The 26,132-nt window shown below is 46.6% G+C and overlaps 1 protein-coding gene across 3 annotated transcripts; it reads left to right on the top strand.

Annotated features, from left to right (window-relative positions):
* Positions 1 to 865: 865 nt before the first annotated feature.
* LIMA1 (LIM domain and actin binding 1) lies at positions 866 to 24,409 on the top strand. 3 transcript variants are annotated; one of them, XM_054293545.1, is made up of 11 exons: positions 866 to 944; positions 4,206 to 4,341; positions 6,182 to 6,227; positions 8,357 to 8,704; positions 13,062 to 13,161; positions 13,891 to 14,051; positions 16,308 to 16,412; positions 18,323 to 18,380; positions 18,637 to 18,749; positions 21,779 to 21,912; positions 22,283 to 24,409. In XM_054293545.1, exons 2-11 carry the CDS (start codon positions 4,223 to 4,225, stop codon positions 23,286 to 23,288), a joined length of 2,190 nt encoding a protein of 729 aa, XP_054149520.1. In that variant the 5' UTR covers positions 866 to 944; positions 4,206 to 4,222; the 3' UTR covers positions 23,289 to 24,409. The 3 variants fall into 3 exon arrangements, with proteins under 3 accessions (XP_054149520.1, XP_054149519.1, XP_054149521.1); XM_054293544.1 differs by having other exon boundaries at positions 13,059 to 13,161; XM_054293546.1 differs by lacking the exon at positions 16,308 to 16,412 and having other exon boundaries at positions 13,059 to 13,161.
* The last annotated feature ends 1,723 nt before the right edge of the window (positions 24,410 to 26,132 follow it).

The raw sequence follows: 26,132 nt of genomic DNA, 5'->3' as shown, positions 1-26,132 counted from the left end.
TGCCAATGCTGAGACTGTCATAAAAGTAACATCAACATATTAATTTAATTAGTCACTTCCTGTCTTAATGGCTGCTGCTCTGCAAGCAGCTCCCAAGGAATTTGGGACAGCCAAGAATTTGGGACAACATCAGCATCCAAGACCTGCAGCTGGGGAAGGAGCTGGAGCACCAAATACATATTTTATTTTTTTACTCAGGAATTTGGTACTTGACACATCAGGAAGAATAACAGGGAAAGAACTAGAAACACCTAAAGAAACACAATTAGTTGTTCAGACAAATCCCTCAAGGAGCTGCAAGGCTGTCCAGGCGCAGCACTGGTGTCCTGCTAAGGAACACAGGGATGTTCTAAATCTCAGGAATGCTGGCTGTCTCTGAAGTCAAATTTTTCTTGTTTCCAAACAAATGAAGGCAGCAGGAGACTCAAACACCTGGCAGGGGCACAGCTTCCCCCAGCACAGCCCCTCCTGAGCCCTCGGGAGCCACAGTGGGGTGGAACCCCAGCTCCGAGACCCCTCATTCCACTCTCACTTTGCCAGATTTGGGGAGCAGGGGGACGGAGCCAAGCCAGGGAGACAGAGCCAGGCCAGGGGGACAGAACCAAACCAGAGGGACAGAGCGAAACAAGGGGGACAGAGCAAAGCCAGGGGGACAGAACCAAACCAGGGGGACAGAGCGAAACAAGGGGGACAGAGCAAAGCCAGGGGGACAGAACCAAACCAGGGGCGTGACCCGAGGGCCCTGGGCGTGGCCGGAGGCGTGGCCGTGCAATGGGGCAAGGGCCAATGGGGCCGGGGGCGTGGCCGGGGCGTGGCCGGAGCCGCTGCCCGTTGCTGCGGCGGGCGCGGAGGTGCAGTCGCCGGTTCGGCCGGGACAGGTGCGTTGGGACTCGTTGTTTCGGCTGCGACAGGTGCGCTGGGATCCCCGAGTTCCGCCGGGACAGGTACGCGGGGCGGGGCGGGAGGACGACGCACAGGTGCGGTAGGATCTGCCGGCCGGGCCGGGCCAGGTGTGCCGGGACCCGCCGGTTGGGGCGGGACAGGTGCGGCGGGACCTCTCCCCCCGGTGCGGCCGGGATAAGAGCGCGGGGCGGGACCGGGGGCTCCGGGACCTCCCTCCGACAGCGGAGCCACCCGGAGCCGGACCCGCCGCGGGGCTCGGGGGGCTGTGGGTGAGTCCGGACCCCGCTCCGGTCATCCCTCCGGTCATCCATCCCTCCCCGTTCCCGGTCAGCAGCAGGGCTGGCCGGGGCTCAGGGGGCTGTGGGTGAGTCCGGTGATCCCTCCGGTCATCTCTCCCCATTCCCGGTCAGCAGCGGGGCTGGCCGGGGCTCAGGGGGCTGTGGGTGAGTCCGGCCATCCCTCCGGTCATCCCTCTCCGTGCCCGGTCAGCAGCGGGGCTGGCCGGGGGCTCGGGGCCCGCGCCCTCCGCTGCCCGCAGCCTCTCGGCGGGTCCGTGCCCGGGGCTGAGCGTGGTGCCCGTGGGTGGCCCGTTCCTGTGGCTGCTTGTAATGAATAGGCAGCTTCAGCCTTGGGCGAGCGGTGGTTGGTTTTCCTTTCGGGCTCTTTCCACGTAGAGGGATTTATATTCTGCTGTTAAACTTGTGGGTGAAGTTATTAGAGGTAGGTTTGATGTGCTGTGCTGGATTGTGGCTCAATCAGAGTCCTTCCCTTCCCTAACATCTGGCATCCCTGTCTCCATCTCCTCTGGTCTCTGTGCCACCTTCCACAGAACCTGCTTCCATTGCAGCAGGCAGAACATTCATTGTCTTGTTTAAACCTTAATATCTGTTTTCTGAAAAATGAAACTTCTCTGAGTAAACCACTCAGAAAGGGCACTAAAGAAAGCCCAGAGATACTTGAACACACCAAAACTGTAAATGAATGAGAAAGTGCTAAGAATGTGGAATAGCATAAAAATGTGGGAGTACAAGTTTCAAGGCATGTCAGAGTTCTGTTTCATGTCATTTCTGGTGACTGAGATTCCAGATAGGCTGCTTCTCTTTCCAGCTGAATGTCCCAGCAGCAGATACTGACTTTATAAAGAGATTTTTCCTGAACAGGCCAGATTACCTCAATGTACCTGTGACTTTGATGGAGAATGGCAAGGAAACAGAAGAACTCAATAGAGAGAAGATGCAGCCCTGAATGGGGCTGGTTTAGATGCAGTGGGATGCTCAGGCATCCAAACCTGGGTTATTTTCCAAACAATTACATTCAGTTTTGTTTCTCAGTGTTTTACTGAGCTGTTCCTTCCGTGTGTCAATGAGCACCTGTTCCGTGTGCCAGGGGAGCTCTGATGAATGCCCCGCTCCTGTTTCCTGGGCACAGCTGACTCTGCTCTGTGAAAGGCCATTTAAACTGCAGCCGGGCCTCAGGTGAGCTCCCTTTGGCTCAAGATTAGTCATAAAACAAAGTTCAAACTGTGGCATGACACGGCTCATTCAGCGTTGGTCTTTAACACGGACAGAATTCTTTCTGTGGGATTTTCCAGCAGTAAATTCTATCTGTAATCTCTCTCTGTGTATTCTGAGGATTGAGAGTGGAGGCTGAATGCTGCATCACAGAAATACTGGGTTTATTTGTGTATGCAATATGACTTTTAAAAAGGGAGAAGGTGGAAATGAGACCCTTTGTCTTTGTGGCTGGTGATTTGTGCTGTTGTCAAATGCAGAGCACTCTCAGTGCAGCCTGGATGGAGGTTTACAGGGGACTTGGTGATGCAGGAATTTCAGAGAGTAACCCCACTTTGGGTTTCTCTTGCTGGTTGGAAGGGGCTGTGTGCCTTTCAGAGGCTGAGGCTGCAGGTAGCTGCACCTGGAAAAGCAACATTGATAAGTGGTTTCAGTTGTTTCAACATCCCCGCAAAACCAGCGTCATTTGTTTGCAGCGATAGTTCAACCTGCACGTTTGAAAATCATTGTTTTGCCACAAAAATGATTGCTCTGATAAAACCTGTCCTGTCATGGTGTGCTGTTCTCTCCAGAACATCAGAGGAATTATGGAACGTGAGAGAGAGGCCCATTCTTCCTCACTGCATCTCCCAGTGCAGCGATGTGTTCACCTGCCACCTGCTCCAGGCAGGGAACAGCACTGGAGAGGCTTTTCTGCTCCCAGGGCTCCCATTCCAGCCCTGGGAGCTGCCAGACTCTGCCTGTGCCCCTGGATTCCCCTGGACTGAGGTGTTGCAGGACCCCTCATCTGTCATTTCTGAGCAGGTGCATTCTGTACCTGTGAGGATTTCAGAAATGTTGTCTTTCCTCCCTTTGATTGGCTCCACCTTGTCTGAAGGCATTTCTGTTTGTGTGTGACCATTTGTCCAGCAGACCTGGACTCACACTGGATCCAGAGTTCTGTGACTCTGCAAATCCCTTAAAGGAATTAATGGAAAATGCAAGGAAGAGCTCAGCCTGCCTGGAGTTGGCATTGCAGGGTCAGTTCACGCCCTTGCCACAGGCATTGTGTGACACGGGAGCAGGGATAAAATATAAGAGGAAAAAAGGAAAGGCGTTCCCTACAGGCTTTATTTTTGTCTTATCAAAGAACTCTTGAAATTAATCTCCCCTCCTTTCCTCCTTCACAAAAGAAAACTATGTAGAAAATAAATCTGATACAGTCTTGCTGGCTTCTGTGGTGAAAACATGGATGAAATCTCTTCCCATTTCCAGGAGGATGGGATAGTTGGAGCTGTTTTTTAGGTAATGAATACTATTTAACTGATATTATGTTAACTACTGCGACAGGAGGGGCACAGCTGCCTCCATGAACACGAGACTTGTTTGAGCTCACAGAGGAAACGCTGCTGCGCTGAGAGTGAGCACAAGAGTGAATGAAAAATGTTTGTATAGTAATTACATCCTCTTAGTTTCGTAACTCAAACCCTCTTACATAAATGCCAGCACGTTTGGTTTGAAACCGGAACAAGCGAGGGCACTTTGGGGCTTCCTGGAGCTCCCGTGTGTGTGTGTGACACAGGACTGTCACTCTGGCATCCTCTGTGTCCACAGCTCCCCATTGTGCCCATGGCTTTATCTCAATGGCATCTGCAGAGGAAATTATAACACTTATCTGCTGCCTTTTTCAAGTCAGTTGGTGAACAAGATCCTGAGGGGTTTAGGATTGGGGGCACTGGGATGCTGGGAGAAGTGGAACTTCTTTTCTGCTCACAGTTCCTATTGCTGACACTGTTCCTTCCTCCTGAGCAGGGATTTGGGCAGATAAGATGGAGCCTTCCCCGTTCAATAGAAGGCAATGGGCCTCCCATTCTTTGAAAATCACCGCCAAAGAGCTTTCCCTGGTCAACAAGAACAAGTCCTCGGCCCTCGCGGAGAGGTTCTCCAAGTAAGTGCTGTGGGGCTGGGCGGCACCAGCTGTGTGGAGGTGACAGCTGCCACCCGGAGCAGGGACTGCTGCTCTCACAGTTGCTGTGCCCTGCACAGACACCCCAACAATCCCACCCTGTGCCTCAGAGTGTTGTCCGAATGCTCCTTGGGGCTGGGACCATTCCCTGAGGAGCCTTTTCAGAGCCTCTCTGGGGGAAGAATCTTTTCCTGACATCCAGCTTAAACCCCTCCTGACTTAGATAAAACAAGAATATTAAGCTTTCCCTTTTCTCTGAGAGATGGATAAAAGGTTAAACTCAAACCATAAATATTGTATGTGCTGAGAAAGCTGAGTGCTAACAACCAATGCATTCCCTGCAAAAGCCTTTATTTCCTTAAGGAATTATATAGGCTTCAGCTGGGGTTTTCAATGGGATTTGGGGAACTGAGAGTCTGAGGCTCTTGCTTTAATAGTGTAACAAAGTTTTGGAGTATTTGGATATTAAGTGGGGCAAACTTTATGGAATCTTTAGGAGAGGGACAGTTACTCACAGCTCCAGAATTCCTCTGTGGAGCTCTGGCCCAGGGGGAAGCTGTTTCCTGTCACCACCTTGTTAAGGTAATTTATTCACTCGCTGAAGCTTGATTACAGAACCTGGTCATCTTGCTAAATGTTGATAATCCCTTGAAAAAGGCTTACTGGAAGTAATCCAAACTGCTATTCCTTAATCAAGTAGTGTCCCTCTACACAGGCATGGTCAGTGCCTTGGAAAAACAGTCCTGCTCTCTGGCTTTGCCACCCTGATGGCCACAGGGAGGAGTGTGTGACATTTAAGTGCTGTTAATTAAATATTTGTACGTGAAAACATTTTTCTCCATGCCACATAATCAGTTTTGTCAGGTCAGAGGCACAAAAGGCAGCAGCAGAGATTAGAAAAGTGCCCCGTGCTGGGCTGGGACTCCTCAGTCATCGTCTGTTTTCCAGGTGCTGCTTGACTTTCATCTGTGCTCCTCTTTGTTTCTTCTTCCAGTATTGATCCCTCTTCCTCCAGCATCACTTTCTCAGCTCCTTGTGTTCAAATCTGGACCCTTTATAGTGCAGAGATGTGGGTTAGCGTGTTTGCACGGATTAAAAAGGAGCAACAGCCTGCAACACGCTCACTGCTGTGTCAAAAGCAGAATTCCACAAATAAGGAAAACAGAGACACCCTGTTGGATGCTGGGTTCCTTCTCTCTGAAAGGCAGAACTCTCCTTTAAAATGGCAAAATTTGTCACCAATTTTCATATTTCAAAGGCCAAGTGCAATCACCTTGTGCAGCATAGTAAGCAGTGAGGAGTGTGGAGTTTCCTGCAGCTCCTTAGAGGACTTTGATTCATGATCCAGGGTGGCTTATCTGCAGAGGGCTGTGATGGCTCAGCTGCCCAGGAGGCAAATGCTGAATGGGGGCAGTTCCCAGCCCGCAGAGTAAAATCCTCTGGCACTTAGGGAGATTTTCGGCATGTGCCAAGCTGGAATTTGTTCTGGTTCAGCAGCTGCTATATAAAGAGCTGAATTATTCCTGCAAGGGGGCACAGCAGACAGCTGGGTGGCGGAAACAATACAGCTATTCCAAGGTAAACTGTCTCTATTTGGGTATCGGAGTGCTTAGGGAATGAAAAGTATTAATGGGTGTTATTATTGTAAACTGGATGACTGAAAATGTGTCTGTCACTTGGCTTTGTGTTATTTGCTGCTGTTTGTCCAGCCTCTCGTTTTAGTTCATGCAGGGAGTGGGGGAAGAAAAATCTCAGCTGTCTTCAGGAGCATTCAGTATTCTGGTTAAAGCTTGGGTTTTGTTTGTTTTTCACTCTCTCAAAGGTATCAGAAAGCTGCTGAAGAAGCCACTGCTGAGAAGAAGAGAAGTGTAAGTGTTCTGTATAAGTGTTTGTTTCCTTGGAAAAGCACAGCCTGAAATCAGGATGGATCACCTGCATTAGTATTGCTGTGACAGCTGATTTTTGGAATATCAAAATTGCTGCTGTGTATCCTACAGAAAACCTGGCTTAGACACAGGCTTTGCTTTTCTTTCGTGCTTTTTCCCAGTGTGGAGGAAAGGAAAGGAAATGAAGTTTCTTGCCCAAAGCTGTGTTGAATCACCAATTCTCTCCTAAGCAGAAGGCAAAATGAGTTAACCACAAGGCAGGAATACCCCCCTCCTGTTCTTAGCTGGAGGCACTTGTGTGGTGCCTCTTCCTTTCTTAACTAAATTTAAAAGTGCTTAAAAGGAGCCTCCAAGCCTCCCTGAAATCCAACATGTGTCTTTGAGAGCTGCAGGATCTTCTCTGAAGGGACTTTGAGGGCTGCAAATGCCCCTGGATGAAGCAGCACCGACCTTTTTGGCTCTGTTACAGCCCCACATTCCTTCCTGTAACCTCCATTGCATTCAGGTGTTCAGAGGTCAGGGAGCCTTGGATGACAAAGGTTGCAGGGCTTTGTCCTGGTCCTCAGGGTAATTTGTGTTTTAAAGCATTGCCAGTATTTTCAGGATCCATAGCAATGTTGCTGCCTTGATTTCTCTAATGCTTGGGGAACTGCTGTTTGGGATGTAGGTGGGATAAAATAAGCATTCTAAAAATTACTTTTCAGTCTTAAATTTTCTTCAATGCTTGTGCCTGTCAGTCTTCCTGTGATCAGGGAACAGGCAAATCTCAAGCAGGAGGGACTTGTATTAGGAAGTGTGCTGAGATTCTGGAGGTGTTCCCACAGAAACCTGTCACACAATTCTCAATATTTCTGTTCCATTACAACACTTCCCTTACAATTTTAATACTTTCTTTTCAACACAGTCAGCAAACACACTGATTTTTTTGAAGTGTAAGTGGATTCAAGTCAATTTGCAAAGCAGCGTTCAAAATGCGACCAGAAGAGTAATAGGGTGAGAGACTTAAATCCCAATATAGCCACTAATGCTGGTTAATTCCTGTAAGCCTGGCAGCCCTGCTCCACTTGCAATGAGTTTGGAGTGGTCTCCGCAAGGGAGAGACAGGAAACATGCAATGGTGGCAGGTATTGGGGTGGGATGGCTCGAACACGGGCTGGGCTGGGCTCTGGGGAGAGGGAGCAGCTGGATGGGAGGTGATGCTGCTCCGGGTGTTCCCCTGGGGGTGAGGCAGTGCCAGTGACTCGTGTGTGTGTCCCCAGTGGTGCTTTCAATGGGCTGAGTGAAATAGAGCAAAAATCCCAGCATGTTACTGGTTATTTTTAAACTGGAGCAGAGGGATGCTCGTTGTGGGTGCTTTGGCTGTGTAGTGTAAAATCCTGGGCAGGTCTGTGGGAACTGAAATGTTGCAGAAACAGGTAACACCAAGGATATAGTGGTTTTTGAGAGCTAATTTGTAGCTTTTGGAAGGCCTGGTAGTGTTGTCTTCCGGAGGCATTGCAGCATTGAGTGAAATAGAACAAAAATCCCAGCAAGTTACTGGATATTTGTAAACTGGAGCAGAGGGATGCTTGTTGTGGGTGCTTGGCTTGAGCTTTGGGTGTGTGGTGTAAAATCCTGGGCAGGTCTCTGGGAACTGAAATGTTGCAGAAACACGTAACTCCAAGGATTTAGTGGTTTTTGAGAGCTAATTTGTAGCTTTTGGAAGGCCTGGTAGTGTTGTCTTCTGAAGACACCGCAGCATTTGGCATACCAACCATCTCCTATGGCTCTTGTGCTCCCCTTTCCTTGTTCTGGGACTGGAGACCCTCCTTGTGTGGATTTGAGTCCCATTTCCTTCATATGTGGATTCAGGTCTTTTGTGTGGCATTTAACTCGTGGGCTTTGACTCCCTTTTGCCTTATAAGGCCGTTCCTGTTTGCTCACTTCCTGCCTTACTCCTGACTTTTCTCTTCTCCCCCCTCCTTCCTTCCCTATCCTGGATGCTTTCTCCATGTGGCACAGCTGGAACTATTCACAGCTGGCCGGCAGCGGGGATCGCTGCTGAGCTTCCTCCTGCATGGAAAGGAAGTGCTTCGGAGAGAGCTGCAGTTAACTCCTTGTTCTTTCTGCAGAACACAGAAAACCTGCCCGCTCACTTGACCAGGGGGAATCTGAGCGTGCTGAAGAAGAAGTGGGAGAATCCGGCGCTGGGAGCGGTGCGGGGCAGCAGGGTCGGCACCGGGCGCGCCCGTTCTCCATCCCCGGGGCCCGGAGCTGCCCCGGGCCGGCCGCAGTGTCCCGGTGACAGCGCAGAGCCCCGGGAGGGTGGCACCGTGGAAAGCTGTGCGAGAGAGCCCCGCGAAATGGAAAAGCCCGAAGGCAGCGAGAGGTCCGAGTCTCCGGGGAGGATCGAGAAGTACAACGTGCCCCTGAGCAAGCTGAAGATGATGTTCGAGAAGGGCGAAGCGCCTCAGCCCAAGGTAAGGATCTGTGCCTCCCAATCCCGGAGAAACCAAAGCTGCTGCCTCCGCTGCATCAGGAAAATCCCGGGAGGGAGTGGCTCCAGCTATTGACTCTGCAAATATTGTGTTCACTGTTTTAGTGAAAACAGAACATCGCGCTGTTAGGAACTTACTCGAGCCACGCAAGTATGTGCGTGGTGCTCGGAGTTGAGGCAGCTCGTTGGAGTAAAGTGAATTTGCTTTGATAGGGTTCAGTGGAAGAGGGGAAAATAAGTGTGGAATTTATTAAGTTTTGTAAAGTAAGTAGGGATTGTTTGTGTCTCGTGTGAAGATTACAATGTGAATTGTGTAAAATGCATGTGTAGGTATTTATGTATTTTTTAATATATGAAAAGTAAGGGAGTTTTGAGCTCAGCAATCAGGACTGCTGCAGTCGAGATAAAGCACTAAGTGAAAGTTTGTGATATCTGTATCAGTATGAGTCGCCCAAACACACACACAGACACATGTAGTGAAATACTCCCATCCTTCCCTCGCTCTTCCCTCATCTTTGTGTCTTACAAAATGTTTCTTATCGGAAAAAAAAAAATCTCACTGAGGGAAAACGAAGCCGAGATGGCCAGAGCAGCTCCTGCCCTCACTAGTTTTGACTTGCAAATGCTCAGGGCTCGCATTTTTCTTCCAACTGCTCATGAAATCTGATCCCGCATGTGGACTGCAGCCGGCGTGTCCCGGGGGGAATTGCTTAACTCAAAAATGAGTTGCATATGCTGGGGACTTGCAACACAGTCCCGAGGCCTCGATGCCGGTGGATTTTCCAGTTTTCTCATAGTTTCCTCTCCTCCTGGCTTTGTTTTACTGAGACTGGTTTTCTTGAAGTATTGACTAAAGCAAACGCATTTTGGATAAAAGTTGTTTTAATATGTAACAATTCAGGGCTCAGAGGAGCAACTCAATGTTAAAGGGAATTTTGGGTCTGTGTGAAGTCATTTCACAACTTGCATTTTTGGAGTCTTTGTCATGGTGTGAGAGCTGCACATGACAGACCTTCCCTGAACTCTTGCTGCAGGATTAATCACTCAGAATTCCCCAGGAATTCTGCAGATGGGCTTCGAGTAACTTTATCTCAGCCTGGGGAATAAATTGTTTTGGAGCTGAGTGAATCTGAAACTGATAGTTTGTCAAGTTTAGCAATTCAAACACTGCTGAAAACCAACTAGAGCCAGTAAACACCATCCAGGAGGCACAAAACTGCTCAGGTTCGGTTCAAAATCCCTATTCCAAGTTAATCTGTTACGGTAGAAGGGAAAAGGAGAGTTCTGAAGTTCAGATGTGGGGGAGAGGGGGCGTGTTTGGAATTCCATTCCTGTTCTGGGAATTGATCTGTGATGGGAGGATGGGGTCAGTGCAGGGAAGGGAGCTGGGAGCTGTGGGACCCAGGTGTGGCTCAGTGAGGTGGGAGCCACGACAGCGCTGCAGCTCTGCAGTTGCCTCTCCCATTTATTTCCTGTGCTTTTTCCTGAGCGAGGCTTCATGGAACCGTTTTGGTGGAAAATTCCTTTGTGTCATTGGGTCCAACTGTAAATTCAGCTGAGAGGTGGCAGTTTTCCTTGGGCTTTACTGAAGACTCGACGTGTTGGTGCTGTCAGAGCTTTGCTGGCAAAACCTGTGTGTGAACTGAGCAGCACCACGGCTGGAGGCTCGTGGCAGTGCTGATAAATCAACTTCCATGGTTGCAGGGCAGGGCTGGGGCAGGGATCCAGGTCAGAGCCTGGATTTCCTGATTCCATCTCCCCCTTTAAACAAACCTCCTCTCATTTTCAGGATTATGAGTAAAATCTCATCATTTATTCATTCATTCATTCACTCAGATCTTGCTCTGCCTTTGCAATAGATAGGAGGCAGATCTTTTATTGCATTTTCATGGAAAGAAACTGCTCTAATCCCATTAGGGGCAGGCACGGCAGCCTGGATTGGTTCAGCACTAAGCAAAGACTGGAACTGATAAAAGACCTGATGTTCAAAGGATTCTTCCTGTAAGTGATAGTGAAAGCACACCCGGGCGGGGGGGAGGATCAGATCTGCAACATTTCTGAAAAAGTTGTCTCCGGGCTGGTTTTGTTTTTCCTTTAAGGCAAAACCTGGCTGTGGTGTGTAGGTGACCTCGTGGCAGGGTCATGTCTGGCACAGGTGGTTTGTAATGAAATTGGTGTGACTTGGGTTTGGGTTTGTAATGAAATAGGTGTGACTTTGATTTGGGGTTGTAATGAAATAGGTGGAACTTGGATTTGGGGTTGTAATGAAATAGGTGGAACTTGGATTTGGGTTTGTAATGAAATAGGTGTAACTTGGGTTTGGGTTTGTAATGAAATAGGTGGAACTTGGATTTGGGTTTGTAATGAAATAGGTGGAACTTGGATTTGGGTTTTTGCCCAACTCTGTGCCCCAGGCAAAGCTTCACCTGTGCTCACAGCAGAGCTTCTGCACTTGCCCAAGTCTGAGCACTTGGGGCTTTCCACACACCAGGAATATTTTGTCTCCTTTCCAAAGCACTGAAGCTGTGCCCTGGGAATTATGGCCCAGCCACAGAGTGACAAATCCCTAAGGGGGCTTCCTCCATATGAGAGGAGTCACCTTCCATGAGCCATGATCCTGCTGATTCCGTCCATCAGTTATAATGTGATAAGTTCCTTATCTTCTCTGTTAAACATTTCCTTTCACTCTTTTTTTCCCCCAAGATAAAACTGTTGATATAAAATCTTCACATGTTTATAGGATGTTTATGGGTTTACTGAATATTTGTAGGTTTGCTGAACTATCCCTGACCTGTAAAGCTTTTGCATTCTGGTTGTTGGGATTTTTACTCTGTTCTGCAGCTCCCCCACAGAAAAGCTCTTCAGGTGAAGTTGTAACCTGCAGATGTGAGGTGGCAAAGGGCAGGAGGAGGAGCTGCCAGGGCTCTGCAGTTGTGGATTGGAGCACTTTATCTCCTTCTGCTGATTGAACTGTTCCTGATGGACCCTTTGGACCCCAAATTTCTGAGCTGCAAGAACCCCAGACTGGTGGGCTCGGGGTGATGCTAAAGGGGACATTGACTGAATAATCATCTAAGAATAGTTTTCATGGAATGAGGGAGCTGCAAGTCTTTACAAGTGTGCAGGCACTCCCAGACCTGAGCCTATTGGTCAGCGCAAGACTTGTCAGAGCTAAAGCTCTTTTCCAGTAAGAAAAGTTATCAAAGTCTTGAACCACAGAAATAGAAACTATTTCCCGTGCTAATGGAAAATGAGGTTTTCCAGCTGCATTTTCCTTTCCTGGTGAAGTTGCTGTTTGTATGGAAAGCAGCCTGATTTTTCATAGTGATTATCTTATACTGCAGTTCTGCAAAATAAAACTTTGGAATTTCCTTCAGTTTGGTAAGCAGCAAATAAGAAAGTCTTTGGCACTGAGGGGGAATGTGTGGTTGGAGCATCTTGCCAAACTTGCCTTTTTCTCTACATTAGCCTCAATCTGAATTTCCAACTGTGATTTAACTCTTCCTAGAGGGAGAACAAAGGTCCAGCACCTTCTAGGATTTTGTAGGCTGACTTTCAGCTGTGACTATATCCTACCTTGATGGAGTCCAGTTCACCTGTGCTCAACAACTTTGATAAAAGCTGCAGAAATTTCTTTTTGTGCTTTCTTTTGAGATTGAGATTTGGGGAGTTGGTCTCAACAAATAAGAATAAAATCTGATTGAGGCAGGCAGAGCATCTGTGTGGTGCTCCCAGGACACCCTGTCCAGCTCTGCAGCAGAGAGTGATTATCCTGGAGATCTGAGAATATTTATCTCTAACACTCCTGCTTAAGCTTCAGCCTTATCAGATGTAATTAGGGAATTATTTGGTACTGAGTGCATGAACTATCCAAATCGAAACAAATAACTCTAGGTAACTTTTATTGCAATACTATTAATTCCTTTTTCCGTGGCTGAAAATGATTTTGGATAAGTTGTTCCTTGCATCCTTTTCCTGATTTTAAATCTTCATGCAATGACAGTGACTATTGGCTTCAACAGAATTGCATGAAATGCAAAAATCTAGACTGAAGTTTTGTATATGGAGTGGGAATGACCTAAAAATCTGATCTTTGCGGTCCTTTTAAACCAAGAGAACTTCCAAAGGGCACCGCCTGACCTCTTCAAGCAAGTGTTTCCCAGGTGACAGAGGGTCAGGTACTCTGTGATCAAACTTTATATTGGTTAAATAAGCTGTTACCTGCTAGACTTGTTTATTCCAGCAAAGCAGATTTGCTAGTGACACCTGTGCCTCTGCAGGGATTAGCCAGGGCAATCCCTGAGTGTGCAGGCGCTGATGGGAGGGTCTGTCCCCAGCAGGGCCCCCGGGAGCCGCGCAGGGCAGCGGGCAGGAGGATTTCGGAGAACAGCCTGGAGGACTCTGACACTGCCCAAGGAGAGAGGAGCCACGGCACAGCAGGTCAGGAAACCTTGGGGGGTTTGCCTGGGTTGGTTTGGGTTCTGTTTAACGGATAAATCTACTTTACACAAGAGAAATTTCCCTGGAGGTGTCCAAGGAGCAGCGGGATGTGGGTCTCAGTGCTCTGGTCTGGGGGACAAGGTGGGGACAGGCAGAGGTTGGACTTGCTGGTCTCGGAGGGCTTTTCCAATCTCAAGGGTTCTATGGAATAACTTTTGCCTTTCCAAAATGGAAGGAAGTCCCTCAGCATCCCATTTAATTAGGGAAGCCTTGCTGGGAGTTTTAAACCATTCCACTCTTAAGCACAGGAAACCCAGGTACAGGGAACAACCAAGAAACTAAAGAATACAGCCCATTCTTTCCTGTGTCTCAATCCTAGAATTAGTTTTACTAGCCAAGGTAATTTAGGAAGCAGCGAACAGTCAATGTTCCTTCTGCCTCCTTGCTTCAATCCTCATCCCTCCTGACCAGACACTGTGAGCTTTGATTTAAACAAAGCTATGCATTTTTATCTGTTTGGAGAGCTTTTTCTAGGAAACCATTTGCAATTTTTTGGGGTTTCCACCAATGGCTGGCACAGCTGCAGCTGTTCCTTGGGTCTCACTCCTTAGTGATACACATTGTGTCCTCACTGGCATGATCCACTGGCATGATCCTGGAGAGAAGGGCAATGTGTTTATTCTCCCCAAAAAGAGTTATCTGTTACTCATGTTTGGTGTTTTTTACCAGGGTATCTTCTAGACACCAGTCCAGGACTCAGCCCAGACAAGGCAGAGACCAGGAAGAACCTGGACATGCCCCGTTTATCAGAGACATCGATAAAGGACAGGCTGGCCAAGTACCAGGCAGCTGTGTCCAAGCAGGGCAGTTCCTCAGGCATCACTCCCATGGTAAGTCTTGGTTTGTGTGGAAGGGAATTTTGGTCCCAGCCTGAGACTGGAAAGAAGCTCTTAAGGAAACCAGGCTGCTTGAGGGTAATGCCATTCTCTTTGAAAAATAACTCTCTGCCCATAGGAGTAATTTCTGATGAAGAGTTGCCTCTTCTCTACAGGAAGAAATAAGTATATTTGCATCTTCCTGGAATAATGCTGAAAATTTCCCAAGGAATTAATTGCTGGCACCCTGACTGAGGTCCTTCTGAAGCATAGTTGACATTCTTTTACTTTGAGTGTCTGTAGCTCTCTAGATGTCTATTGTTTTTGTTTAAAAAAGAAAACTCAATTCTATGTGGTCCAGCAGCTCTAAGCTGTGGGAAACTGAGGCACGGTGAGATGAAGTGACTTTGTGTCACACAGTGCTCAGAACTTGGATCTATCTCTTGGCCTGCAGCTTTGGGACCTCCAGTCAGTTTTCCTCACCTTTTACCTCCCTTCAGGATTTCTCACCACTCTCTGAATCTAATTAGACTCTTGCAGTGAATGAACCTCTGCCTGTTTTGCAAATATTTGACCAGGAGCTGAACAATTAATGAAGTGTTACAGCTGAGGAGGTTTCAGGAATCTCAGCTTTTGTTAAAAACTGCTTAGGTACATTTGCTGGAAGTTTCTGATAGTTTTGCTGAATGATGGGAATTTACATTGCTCAAGTATTACCTTTATTAACCAGAGCAATAGATTTGAAGAGAAAAGGCCTTTTAAAGTTGGGAAATTTGCCCTGGAAATGAGAGCCTGAAGCACTGGTTCTCCCTCAGAGGAGAGCCTGCTTTCCAGGAGTCTCTGTGGAGAACCAGGCTTCTTCTGAGCCCAAATGATTCCTGAATTTCATCTGCACATGGGTCAGATTGCCCAGCTGTGGGAGAAGGGTCAGTAAAACCTTCCCTGCATGAATGGAAAGTCCTTGCAGCCACTGCAGCAAATCTGATTAACCTAATTGCCCATTTCTGCCTCCTGTGCCTTGCCTGGGCTCATTTCCTGATGCCTTTTCCAGTTTGGGGCTTAGAGTGGTGGCTGAATAACTAAATTCTGTCCTGATGGCAAGAGATTTGCCATTTCTCCAGAGGCTCCTGTTTGCAGCCCCACAGTGCTCTTGGTTTAGTGTCAGTCCAGCCTGATGCTCTCAGGATGCCCCATTTGGGCACAATCTCTTCCCAATTTGACCTGGCATGTGGACGAGGGCAGTGAGATGGATTCCTGAGGTTTGCAGTGCCACTGTGCCAACAGCAGCCCTAACCTTGGGATCTTTTCCTTCCCTACTGGCAAAGCAACCAGAGAAGTGTATTTGTGCTGCCCCTCTCATACCTGGGCTAGCCAGAAAGCCAGAGTCTCCTGGGAACAGCTGTTTTAGGGCATTAACAAGGCCTGGATTAAACCTGATGGACACTTGGTTCAAGCAGGGATGAGGAACAATGAGTTCTGTGTGTTGGAAGGGGAGGGAAAGGTGCTGGACAGCAGAGATCTAAGCATTAAAATTCCCACATTTGGTACAGATCTCTTGGATGTGGTTGGCTTTGTGGGGATTTGTTTCCCAGTGCAGGAAGATGCTGGTTTTGGCATGTGGCTCTTCCTCTTTCATGTCACAGAGAAGAAGCCTTGTGAAAAGCACGAGGCTTCCAATGATCTTGTGTCCTGGGGCAAGGAAAGAAACACGAGGTTTCACTGGATTTTATTGGCTTTAAAGTCTGAAAGATCCTTCTGTAAAAGTCTTCAGTCAGTCTATCAAGAACAAAAATCTCAGGAAAACAGAGTCAGGGTTTTGACTAGAATTGAAGCAAATGTGGGATTTGCTTTTATGTCATATTGTATTTAGCAATTACACCGTACTTTAGGCAGTGCTTGTATGGAAATACTTGTCATTCCAAGTGAAATGTTTCCCTTTCTTGAAAAGGAAGATGTGCATTGAGCAGGGAATACTTAGGAGTTGATTTTAAACGGGAATTTGGAAGAAAAGGGTTGCTCAGGAAAACAGTGGCATTACCTCCTTAGAGCACAGTCAAATCCTACAGCCTAATCCTGCTCCCTCACTAGAATATGTCACTTAACAAGTGTCTGTACATTCTTATGGCCCTTCCTTCAATTATCACTCCACATACTAGAAAAACAGCTTTTAAAACATTTCAAGAAAAATAGAAAGAATTCCCTAGAATGAAATCCCTAAGTATTTTCTTAGGGGAAAAGAACCTGTCACCTTTCCAGTGCTTTGTCCTATAGAGTGAGATTCAAGCCAGTGAGAGTGAACTCAAGAATTACAAATCTGGGCAGAAGGAGAATATGGCACCAATTGAGGACTGCAATTCCTGTCAGGATGGGGAGAAGGTAAGATGTCTGTGCTGGTGGAGATCAAGGGCTTCATTTTAAGTGGAACTGGCTGTGGAAGCATAGCTGATGCACTGGTTCCATGTTCCACGTGCTGTCTGGGAATTGAACGTGAGCAGCTGATGCAGATTAGTTACATGCTGCAAAATTCCTGTTTAAGTTGTTCTTTTTAGGCTGTCTCTAAGTGTCTGTGGAAGAGAATGTCTAGAGATAAGTTTTCTGGGAGAGTTTTTCTGTCTTGGTAGGATTGTTTTATGGTGGGTTTTTTATAAATTAAAAAATCCACACCAATTTAAAAAAAACCTCATGAGCAGCTTTGTATGACCCAAGTCAAAGGAGTTTGTCACTGTTTCTTCTGCATTTAGAGGCTAAATTTTAGGGTAACTGCGAATGGCAGTTTGGGCTGGTTGCTGGTTTTGAGCTCCAGCTATAAATTGAGACTCTGTAAACTGGACTGGAGCATTTGTTCCCTGAACTGGGGACAGCAGACGGGATAAAAGTAGCTGAATAATAATTGGGGTACTGTGTATTCCATCCAGGCTGAACACGTGGCAGCTTAATGCCAGGAGGGCTTTTAGAGCTTTTCAGCCTTCCTTGGGCAAGGGGCCAAATCTTTGCTTTCAGCTGTTCCTCAGAGACAGCTGAGCAGCTTCGTGTCTGACTGCTCGAGGCTGCTTCCTGCTCCAAGGTGAGTTCATTAAAAGAGCACCTGTTAAATCACAATATCTCCCAGTTGTGAATGGGAGATTTGAATAAAATTTCTTGTATTCAGCTGTAATTGCAGAGTTACTTGTTGAGGTGTCCAGGTGCAATGAGAACCTGAATAGAGCATTGTTTGGGAGCCAGGATTGTCCTTTGGAAGGGACGTGGTGAACTTGGAAATGAGCCTAATTAAAGCTGCTTGTCGTTAGTGTCAGAAATGGGAATCCTGTGGCAAAAAGGAAACAAAAGCCACTTCACTCTGTCATTTTTCACACTGCACCCGTGGCACATTCAGTAGCCAGACATGTGTGACTTCAGCAGCCTCAGAACACGTCCATGCTCTGCCCAGGACACTGGGGCACAGTTCTGCTTTCAGCAGAGGATGTTCGTACATGTAACTCCTCATTACCTCCCTAATTTACAAATTTCAGTTGCTTGCCATGGACTTTTCAATCATTAAGGTGAATTAGTGATGATTTGCAGTTAAGCTTGTTACAGTACTTTAGTTCCTCAGTGTAGCTACTTAAAACTATTTGATTTAATAGAAATAGTGCCAAGTTTAATAAAGAGTTATACATCAAGAGCTTTATTTGTAGCAGGTTTTGTTCATGGTTGCATTTGATGCTCTTAAAGGTCTTTTCCATACTAAACAATGCTATGATTCTGTGTAGTATTTGAAACTGGTTTAGATCCAATTCCTCTAGTTTTTAAGTTATTTTTAAAATTACAAATTTGTTTCTGAAGGAGGATAAACAAGGAAGATCTGGCCTTGGAACAGGCTTATGGTTCAACAAAAGCTTTTTAAATTTTTTTTTTCCCAAGAGCACAGTCTCTGTTGAATGTCAGAGATTGGTCAAATGTTGGAGGGAACCATGAGATTTCCAGTAAATGTGCTGCTTGGGGTCAAGGGATTTGTAAGTGAGAAAACCTGGGAGGAACCTCAGCAAATCAACCAAGATTTGAGCGTTAATTAAGGTGTACCAGGAAACAGAAATCTGATGTTTGTATGTGTGAAGCCTGTGAGGGTGTGTGCCTTGTAGCAAGGACTCTCTTGACACTCAGCTGGACCCTTTTGTGCCTCAAAAACAACTCCTTTCCTGAGCTCCTCAGGTCTCTCCCTGTCTCAAACTGCCTGGTGCCTTCCTGGGGCCATGACTGTTCAGATCTCAGAAGGTCAGAGGTTCTCATGTTCTCATTTTCTCTTGCAGGTTTCTGTAGGTGAGAACAGCTCGTCTTTGCACTCTGGTCTGCTGGAGGATGGCCATGGTGAGCCCTATCAAGTGATTAATTAATAAAAACTGTTTTGTACTAAAAATCTGCCCTGTGCCACACACTTCATAAGAATTTCTTTAATGTTCAGAAGTTCACTTGCAGCTGTAATTTTAAGACATTTATAACTCCTTTTGCCCTGATTGAACACTTTTAAGTGTTCATCATTTAACTGGAACTGCGACTCTGATGAGGCTGGTGAGCATAAGCTGCCCAGAGTTTAAAGCCATTGTAATTGCCTTTTCTCCCTCAGCTGGACAGTCGGAGAGCGAGGCAGAAGCTCAGAAAGCTGTCAGCTCAAAGCAGCAGAACCTTGGTGCTAAAGCAGCTGGCCAGACAGAGGCCTCTCCTCCAAAAGCCGTGAAGGTAACGCAGCTCCTCAGCCTCAAACCTGGTGAAGGTTAAAACCAACTGATGGCCCCGTTTCATACTGAAAAACCTGAATGTGCTTAAGCATAAAGGTCTGGCAGTAACTGGATCAATACCTGCTCCTTCCTCACCAGAGTGTGATTGTGAGGGCACTTTAATTCAGGGTGGAAAAGCCCTTCAAAGCTTCAGGTTTTTTGCAGAGACCGGGTGGGAGTTTCTTCTCTCTGTTACACCCCTGTGACAGTTCAGTAGGGCAGGGGATGGTCTCAGGGCTTGTCAGTGCTCCTGGAGATGAGCCCTGAGCTCCTGGTACCGATCTTCAGAGCCTTTAGCAAGCTGGGACTTGGCTTTGCTCCTCTTCCAGCTGTTCCCAAGGTAACTAAAACTGGTAGTAACTTTATAGTGAGGGTGTTGCCACCGCTAGAGGCGTGGCGTCCCGCGTGAGGAGGCTCGGTGGCAGCACCCCTGCCACACGGACCCAGCACACGCAGACCCCAATGTGGTGGGCGGTGAAATGGCGTTTATTAACGGCTAAACAGGGTGGTTTATAACGGGGATAACGGTACGGTAACGGTAAAAGGGGAGGGGTTTCGCCTGAGCGTAATATCGCGATATAGTAAGCGTGACATCTCGCGATATCTTGAGCCCACATGAGGGCAGTGTGGTGCCCGAATATAAAAATCAGTTTTGGCTTTCTGAGCAATGAGTCTTTGATGTCACAGCTTCCTTAGGGAGCGATAAAGCAGATGGAGAACTTTGGTTCAGGGATGTATTTGCTAATCTGATTAGATAACAAATGGCAGCACTGGACATTTTGCTCAGGCTGTATTTGCCCATCACATGTGTTGGCTGGGGTTGGGATGCTGAGTCCCCAGGCTGCCACACACTTCCTGGCTCCCTCCTAAGGAAACAACTGGGCTTTTGTTGTTTTCCCCATCTTTGGGAGGAACAGCCCTGGGCTCAGACACTGGGGAGAGCTGGCTTCCCAGTGTGCAAAGGAGGAATGCCAGGATGGGAAATTTGAGCTGCCACTGGGAGTTGTGTGATCCTGGTCTGTGACACAAAAGCTGCATGTCCTGGTGCTCTCTTTCTCTTGATATTATCAAAACCATTTTAGCCTTTTGCCCAGTTACTGCTTTAGATGCTGCACTGTATGAGATAGAAGCTTCTGTTTATTCATGCAAGGTTCCTATTTGTCTCTTCCAGCTTCTGTCTCCTGTTCTTGGTTCCTAACCTCTCCTCCTGCCTTCTGCTTCCCTCCTAATGCGAGCTCAACTCTCAGCTTTCTCTCAAGTCCTTTTTATACTTCTCGGGCCTCATCTTCCTCCTGTAGCTCCTATTTGTAGTATCCTGGAAAGGAGTTTTTGTCTCTTCACAGCCCAAACTGCCTCTCCAGCCATAGGGCTCACTGTATGCAAGTAAGTCCCTCTCCTTGGTGGGGATGTGATTGCAGACGCATGTGCCAGCACTGTGGTGTCACCGTGCAAAACTGAGCTTTAGGGAGGAAATGTTTTGATGGGCAAGCACATTTTTACTGCCTTGCTCCATTTGGCAAGCACAGGGGATTATATTTTTGTTTGCATCAGTAAATATCTTTTTTTTTGAGATTTTGTTTAGTGACTCAAGATGCAGAGTTTTGACAGCACCTAGAAACTGGATTCTTTTTCAAAAGGAATTCTAAATTTTGTTAGTGAAGCTGTTATTATCAGAACTTTAATCTACTGTAACTTCAAGCAATGCCTGGAAACCCTGAAATGCATATTAAAATGGAATTAAATTGGCAGCAAACTTTATGGTGGTGACAACGTGACTTGAGCTGGCTCCATCTTCAGCAATCTGCCCTTACATGCTGGAACTTTCATTCCTAACCATTGTTTCTAGACTGTTAAAAATAAATTTCTGTGATTATGTCTTCCTGTGACCTTCCTGCTTTTTCTTTAGCCATCAGATTTTCCGTAAATCTTTTTGTAAGTTTGTAGCAGGTAATTCTTTGCCAAGGAAAATCCACATTTATAAGTATGTCTGAGCACACCCTGCAGTGGAGGCTGGGCTGCTAAATCACTTTTAATCAACATGCAGCCTCAAAATGTCAATGTTGTGTTATTTAATTTCTCCTGTAAAGTGCCCTCCCCATTGGCCAGTGTTAATAGATTTCAAGAAGTAAATGGCAGCCACTGACCTTTCCTGGTGGGCAATGTTCTTTCTTCCTTGATGCCGTCTGAAAACAAATGTGTGATCACTGCACACAGCAGTGACACTCAACTCCTCAGTGCTCAGGTTTATCCTTGCACTAAACCCTCAGGAAATTCAGTAAGCACATAAGAATTGTAGCTGTTTAACCTCAAAGCTCTGCTCACTTTGAATCTTGAGCAAGTTTGGGGGGCTATGAGTCCTGAAACCTGAGTGGGGTTTCTTTGGGATAGAGCTGGAATTGTTTACAAGTGAAACCAGGAGTGTTTCCTGCTGTTGTATTGGCGCTGAGACTATTTCCTCCTCTTTGAGAGAAAAGATTTAACAAAAATGGAACATTTCAAACCATTGGGCAGCCTGTTTCCCTCCTTTCCTCTCCCATCCTGTACCTTGTGAGGCTATTTCAACTCTTCTGGTGGACAGTGTCCCTGACCATGGCATAGATGGTCTTCAAGGTCCTTTCCAACCCAAACAATTTCAAGATTTTTTTGCACTATTTTTATTATTTTGGTAAGTCTCACACTGATTGTAATCAACTGGAATGCTTCATCATTCTCCTGTCAATAAAAACAGCTTGCAGCAAAGGATGAGACAGCTTTGGGGAACAGGCTCAGTTTTGGTGCTCTCATTGTTTGTGCTGTCTTGGTTCCCTGTCAAACCACAGCAATCCCATGAGCCTGTTGATCTTCTCACTGTGCCCCAGACTCTGCTGCACCATAATTAGGGAAAGTGAACTCTGCAGTTGTTGAGAGTTCCGGAAGCCGTGCATGAGCCCACGCCAAGTCCCCAGCAGTTGATGTGTTTTCCAGTTAACAGACTTTCTCTTTTCCCCATAGAAATTCCAGTTGCCAATGAAGGAAACCTGTGTTGGGTGTCAGAAGACTGTGTACCCCATGGAAAGGCTCTTTGCCAACCAGCAGGTGTTTCACATCAGCTGCTTCCGCTGTTCCTACTGCAACAGCAAACTCAGGTGTGTGCACTGCTCCTTTGGCTGCCCTCTGGGAAGTGAATTTTCCTGTCACAGCTGAGGGAGGTGCTGCTCAGGTCTAGCTGAGCTGGAAGTCACCATAATCCAGTGATTTGTGTAGGAGAGGTAACACAGGCCTTCTTGTGCCAGTGCTTGGTGCACTTGATGCCATTTTTAAACTCTTAATGTAATTTTATGTGGGGCAAAATAGAATGTCCAGCTTTGTAAAGAATTCCTGGAAAGAGCCATGCAAACCCTGAGGGCTGTGAGCTTGTTTTTTGAACATGTGGGAGACTGAAATGGAATCTCTTCTGTAACGCAACTGGTGTTGGTGGCTCTTAGCTCTGATGTTTGATCTGTGTTTCCTGAACAGCCTGGGGACGTACGCCTCTCTGCGTGGGAACATCTACTGCAAGCCTCACTTCAATCAGCTCTTCAAGTCCAAAGGCAATTATGATGAGGGCTTTGGACACAAGCAGCACAAGGAATTGTGGGCAGGTAAAACTGAATATGAAGAATCCCCGGAGAAAACCGTCCATGGTGTGAATTCACCAGACACCCCACAAAGCCCAGGAGTAGAGGATGCCCCGATTGCAAAAGTGGGAGTTCTGGCAGCAAGTATGGAAGCAAAAGCTTCAGCTGTGCCTGAAAGGGAAGAAAGACCAGCAGAAACAAAAAAGCTCAGGATTGCCTGGCCACCTCCATCTGACCAAAGTATCCAAGGAAGTGCCTTAGATGAGGGCATCAAAGTACTCAAACCCAAGTGGCCTCCAGAAGAAGAGATTTCCAAGCCTGATGTGCAGGAGGATGTGGATCTGGATCTCAAAAAGTTAAGAAGATCTTCCTCGCTGAAGGAGCGAAGTCGCCCCTTTACAGTCGCAGCCTCATTTAGAACAATATCTGTTAAAGGCCATAAAACAGAGCATTCAACATCTCCTTCCAAGGAAGAGAGAGACACATTGAAAAGGAGTGAGGAGCTGGAGAGAGAGCTTGTTGTAGAGAAAAAGCAAAAGGAAAAGAAGGTTGAGCCTAGGAACATCCAGAACTCCGGGGAGAAAAATGAGGAGGAAGAACGGGAATTGTCGGGTATCAAAACAGCAGAGCAGAACATTGTAGAGAATGGGCAGATGAATGCAGACACAGATGAGGAAGAACACGCTACAGAGGAGCCAGAAATTCCAAAGGAAGAACTCCTTGAACCAAATTCTCCTAAACATTCCAGCTTAGCCAATGTTGTGACCGTTAAGGAATCATCTCCAAACCAGAACCGCAAATCCCAAGACGTTGGTTTTTGGGAGGGTGAAGACGTGGAAGATCTGTCTGTGGAAGAACAGATCAAAAGGAATCGCTACTATGAAGATGATGATGATGATGAATAAATTGGCCTTTTACTAGAAAACTTGCTGCAAGGTGCTGGGCCTTTTGAAATGGATATTTTTAGCTTTAACAAACAGCTCTCCTGGATGAAGTGATGCTGCACTGCACATCAGCATTAAGGGAATCTACATACAAATTATCTCAGCTAGAAAACTCTGGAAGCCTGCAAATTCTTTAGGTGCATGGAACAAGTGTCTGGCTGTGGGACGGCTTCAGCAGGTAGGGTCTGTCCCCAGCAGGAGAACAGAGCTGTTCTCTGTCTTACCCCTTTGAGCTTCAATAGGTATTTCACTAACAATTTCTGGAATTCCACTGTACTTGCCGTGCTGGTGTGGGACACACCACCCGTACCACTCCAAATGCTACTGCAGTGCTTAGGGACCAACTTCAAAGGGACTTTCTGGCCTGCTTTAAAATGGTCACTTAATGCACTTTAATACATGGAAAGGGCACAACTGGGCTTTTTTTTTTTTAATAATAAAAGCATCTCTGTGTGTAGTGTCCAACAACTAAAGCATCCTAAATGGAGTGCAATGTGAATTTCTGTCTCAAACCTGTGATCAGTTGAGGAGTCCCTGCACAACTGGAATGGTGCCCGTTGCTGGACCATCTGTATTTCAGTGCTGTGCTGGCTGCCAGGTCTCTGCAAAAGACAAGTGAACACTTTGGAGCAGTCTGCAGGGCATTACTTCTGCATTTCACACACATTTGAAGTGGAGTTTTTTGTTTGTTTTGTTGTCATTTCTTTTTTTACTTGGAGTTCTTCATCATCATTTTAAACTGCAGATAAGATTTTTAAGGCCTTTTGAGAACTCTGAAATCCTACTTTTATCAAGCTGCCATAAATCTTTTCCTTACAGCTGTGAAATTGTGCTGCATTGCAAAAATCTCTGGAATCAGTGACACTTTCAGATTGCCAGTGTTGAAGATCAGAGCATTTTTTAACTTGACTTCATTTATTTTACAATAATAAAATCTTGAATGGGGGAGGAGGAGGCCCTTTTTTTTTTTATTATTATTAGCTTTTATTTGTACTGTATTCTCAAGAGAATTAGATCTTAATGATTCTTGAGGTGTAAAATATTCTGCTTTCTTACCAGTTCTGCTAATGACAAAACCTTCAATAAAGTTTGGGTCATTTCCATTTTAACTGGAGCCTGGATTCATCTTGTTTCACAAAGAGGCAGCGTTTAAAGGGTCATAGAATTGTCATGGAATGGTTTGGGTCAGAGGGGACCTTAAGCCTCATCATATTCCCTCCTCTACCATGGCAGAGATGCCTCCCACTATTCCAGGTTACTCCAAGCCCTGACCAACCTGGCCTTGGGCACTTCCAGGGATGAGGCATTCTCTGGGAAATCCATTCCAATGACCTCCCACCCTTACAGGGAGGAGTTGCTTCCCAAAATCCCCTCTAACCCTGCCCTCTGGCAGTTGAAAGCCACTGCCCCTTGTCCTGGCACTCCAGGTCTCTCTCCTGCAGCTCCTTCAGGGACTGGAAGGCCACAATGAGGTCACCCCAAATAATCCCTTTTCCTCCCTGTGCTGAGCCCCAGGGCTGGGGGCAGCTCTGCAGGTGCGGTCTCACCTGAGCAGGGCAGAGGGGCAGCCTCTCCCTTCCCCTGCTTGGGGGTTCCTGGGGCGTCTCCAGCACCTCAAACTTCTCTCCAGGGCTGCTCTCCATCTATAAATCTGGAGGGAAAAGATGGGTAAACTCCCAGTGCTCCCGCTGGAAGGCAGCCCGGGCTGGCTCTGCTGCCCCACTAGGTGACACTGTGTGTCCGTGCTTTGCTGCTCGACTCAAATGAGCAGTTTCTGCTCTCAGATTGAAGAGGGATTAAAACAGGACTGGCAAAAGGAATAAGGACATGCAGGGATTTTTCACTTCCATTTCTGGCTCCAGGTGGCTCTCGAGGGCAGCTGAGGACAACGGAGGGTTTTTTCCCCCTTCCTATCAGCTGCTTTTAATTTAAGTTATTGTCACTTGAGCCTGTGAGGAGGTTGGTTGGGAGAGAGTGGGATAAGAGCCAAAAGCAATGCAGTGAATGTTCTGCCGCAGCAGAATGAGGAAATGTGTATGACATGGGTATTGGGAAGGGAAAAGCCTCCTTCTTAGTTGGAAGGTGTTAGCAGTTCCACAGTCTACTGCTCATTTCCCTTTCTTTTAAATTAAGAAGTAAGGCTTGCTTTGTATAGAGGAAAAGCTAAAAAACCTGAAGTGCAAAGCCAAGCTGCTTTCTGTCACCTTTCTCTGCTCCTAACGAAATCCATTTAGTATCAGATTTCCTCAAATTGCTAAGCAACCAGAGATCTCTCTGACTGTAAATTGTGCTATTTGAAAAGGGAGGGAAGATCATTTGTCGTGGACTTGGATTTATGGAATATGCCAACTGCTTGTTTCTAAGGTAACGCAATTGAATTTTACTGTGTCTTCCCGGTTACGTGATACTGAAGCAATACTGGCTGCACTTACCAGAGACTTTAATCAAAAAATCATTAATTCTAGTTAAATCTGAGGCATCTGTGTGTCTCTGACATATAGGGGCCCACATCCAAATGAACATCTTCAAGGAGAAATTAGCACATTGGATACTTCTAAATTAAATCATTGATTAAAAAAAAAAAAGTGACTAGATCATAAATTACTCTATCCTTGAATCTATTAGTTATCATAGCATTTGAGTGCTTAATGGGCCATTTAATCTATTCTCCACTGGACAGGGGCCAAAAGAGACATTACACTATAACCATGGATCGTTTGCTGCCCTGTCTTGCTGCCTTGAGGACTTTTACCAGTTAAAAGTCGTCTCTGCTTGTGGAAACCGCGAGGGCTCAGCACTGAGCAT

Source organism: Melozone crissalis, unplaced genomic scaffold, assembly GCF_028551555.1.
Source record: "Melozone crissalis strain CALT ecotype California unplaced genomic scaffold, PUWL_Pcris_2 ptg000160l_1, whole genome shotgun sequence".
NCBI classification, from domain to species: domain Eukaryota; kingdom Metazoa; phylum Chordata; class Aves; order Passeriformes; family Passerellidae; genus Melozone; species Melozone crissalis.
Note: the sequence above shows the minus strand (reverse complement) of the source record. Positions and strands in the feature narration are given on the sequence as shown.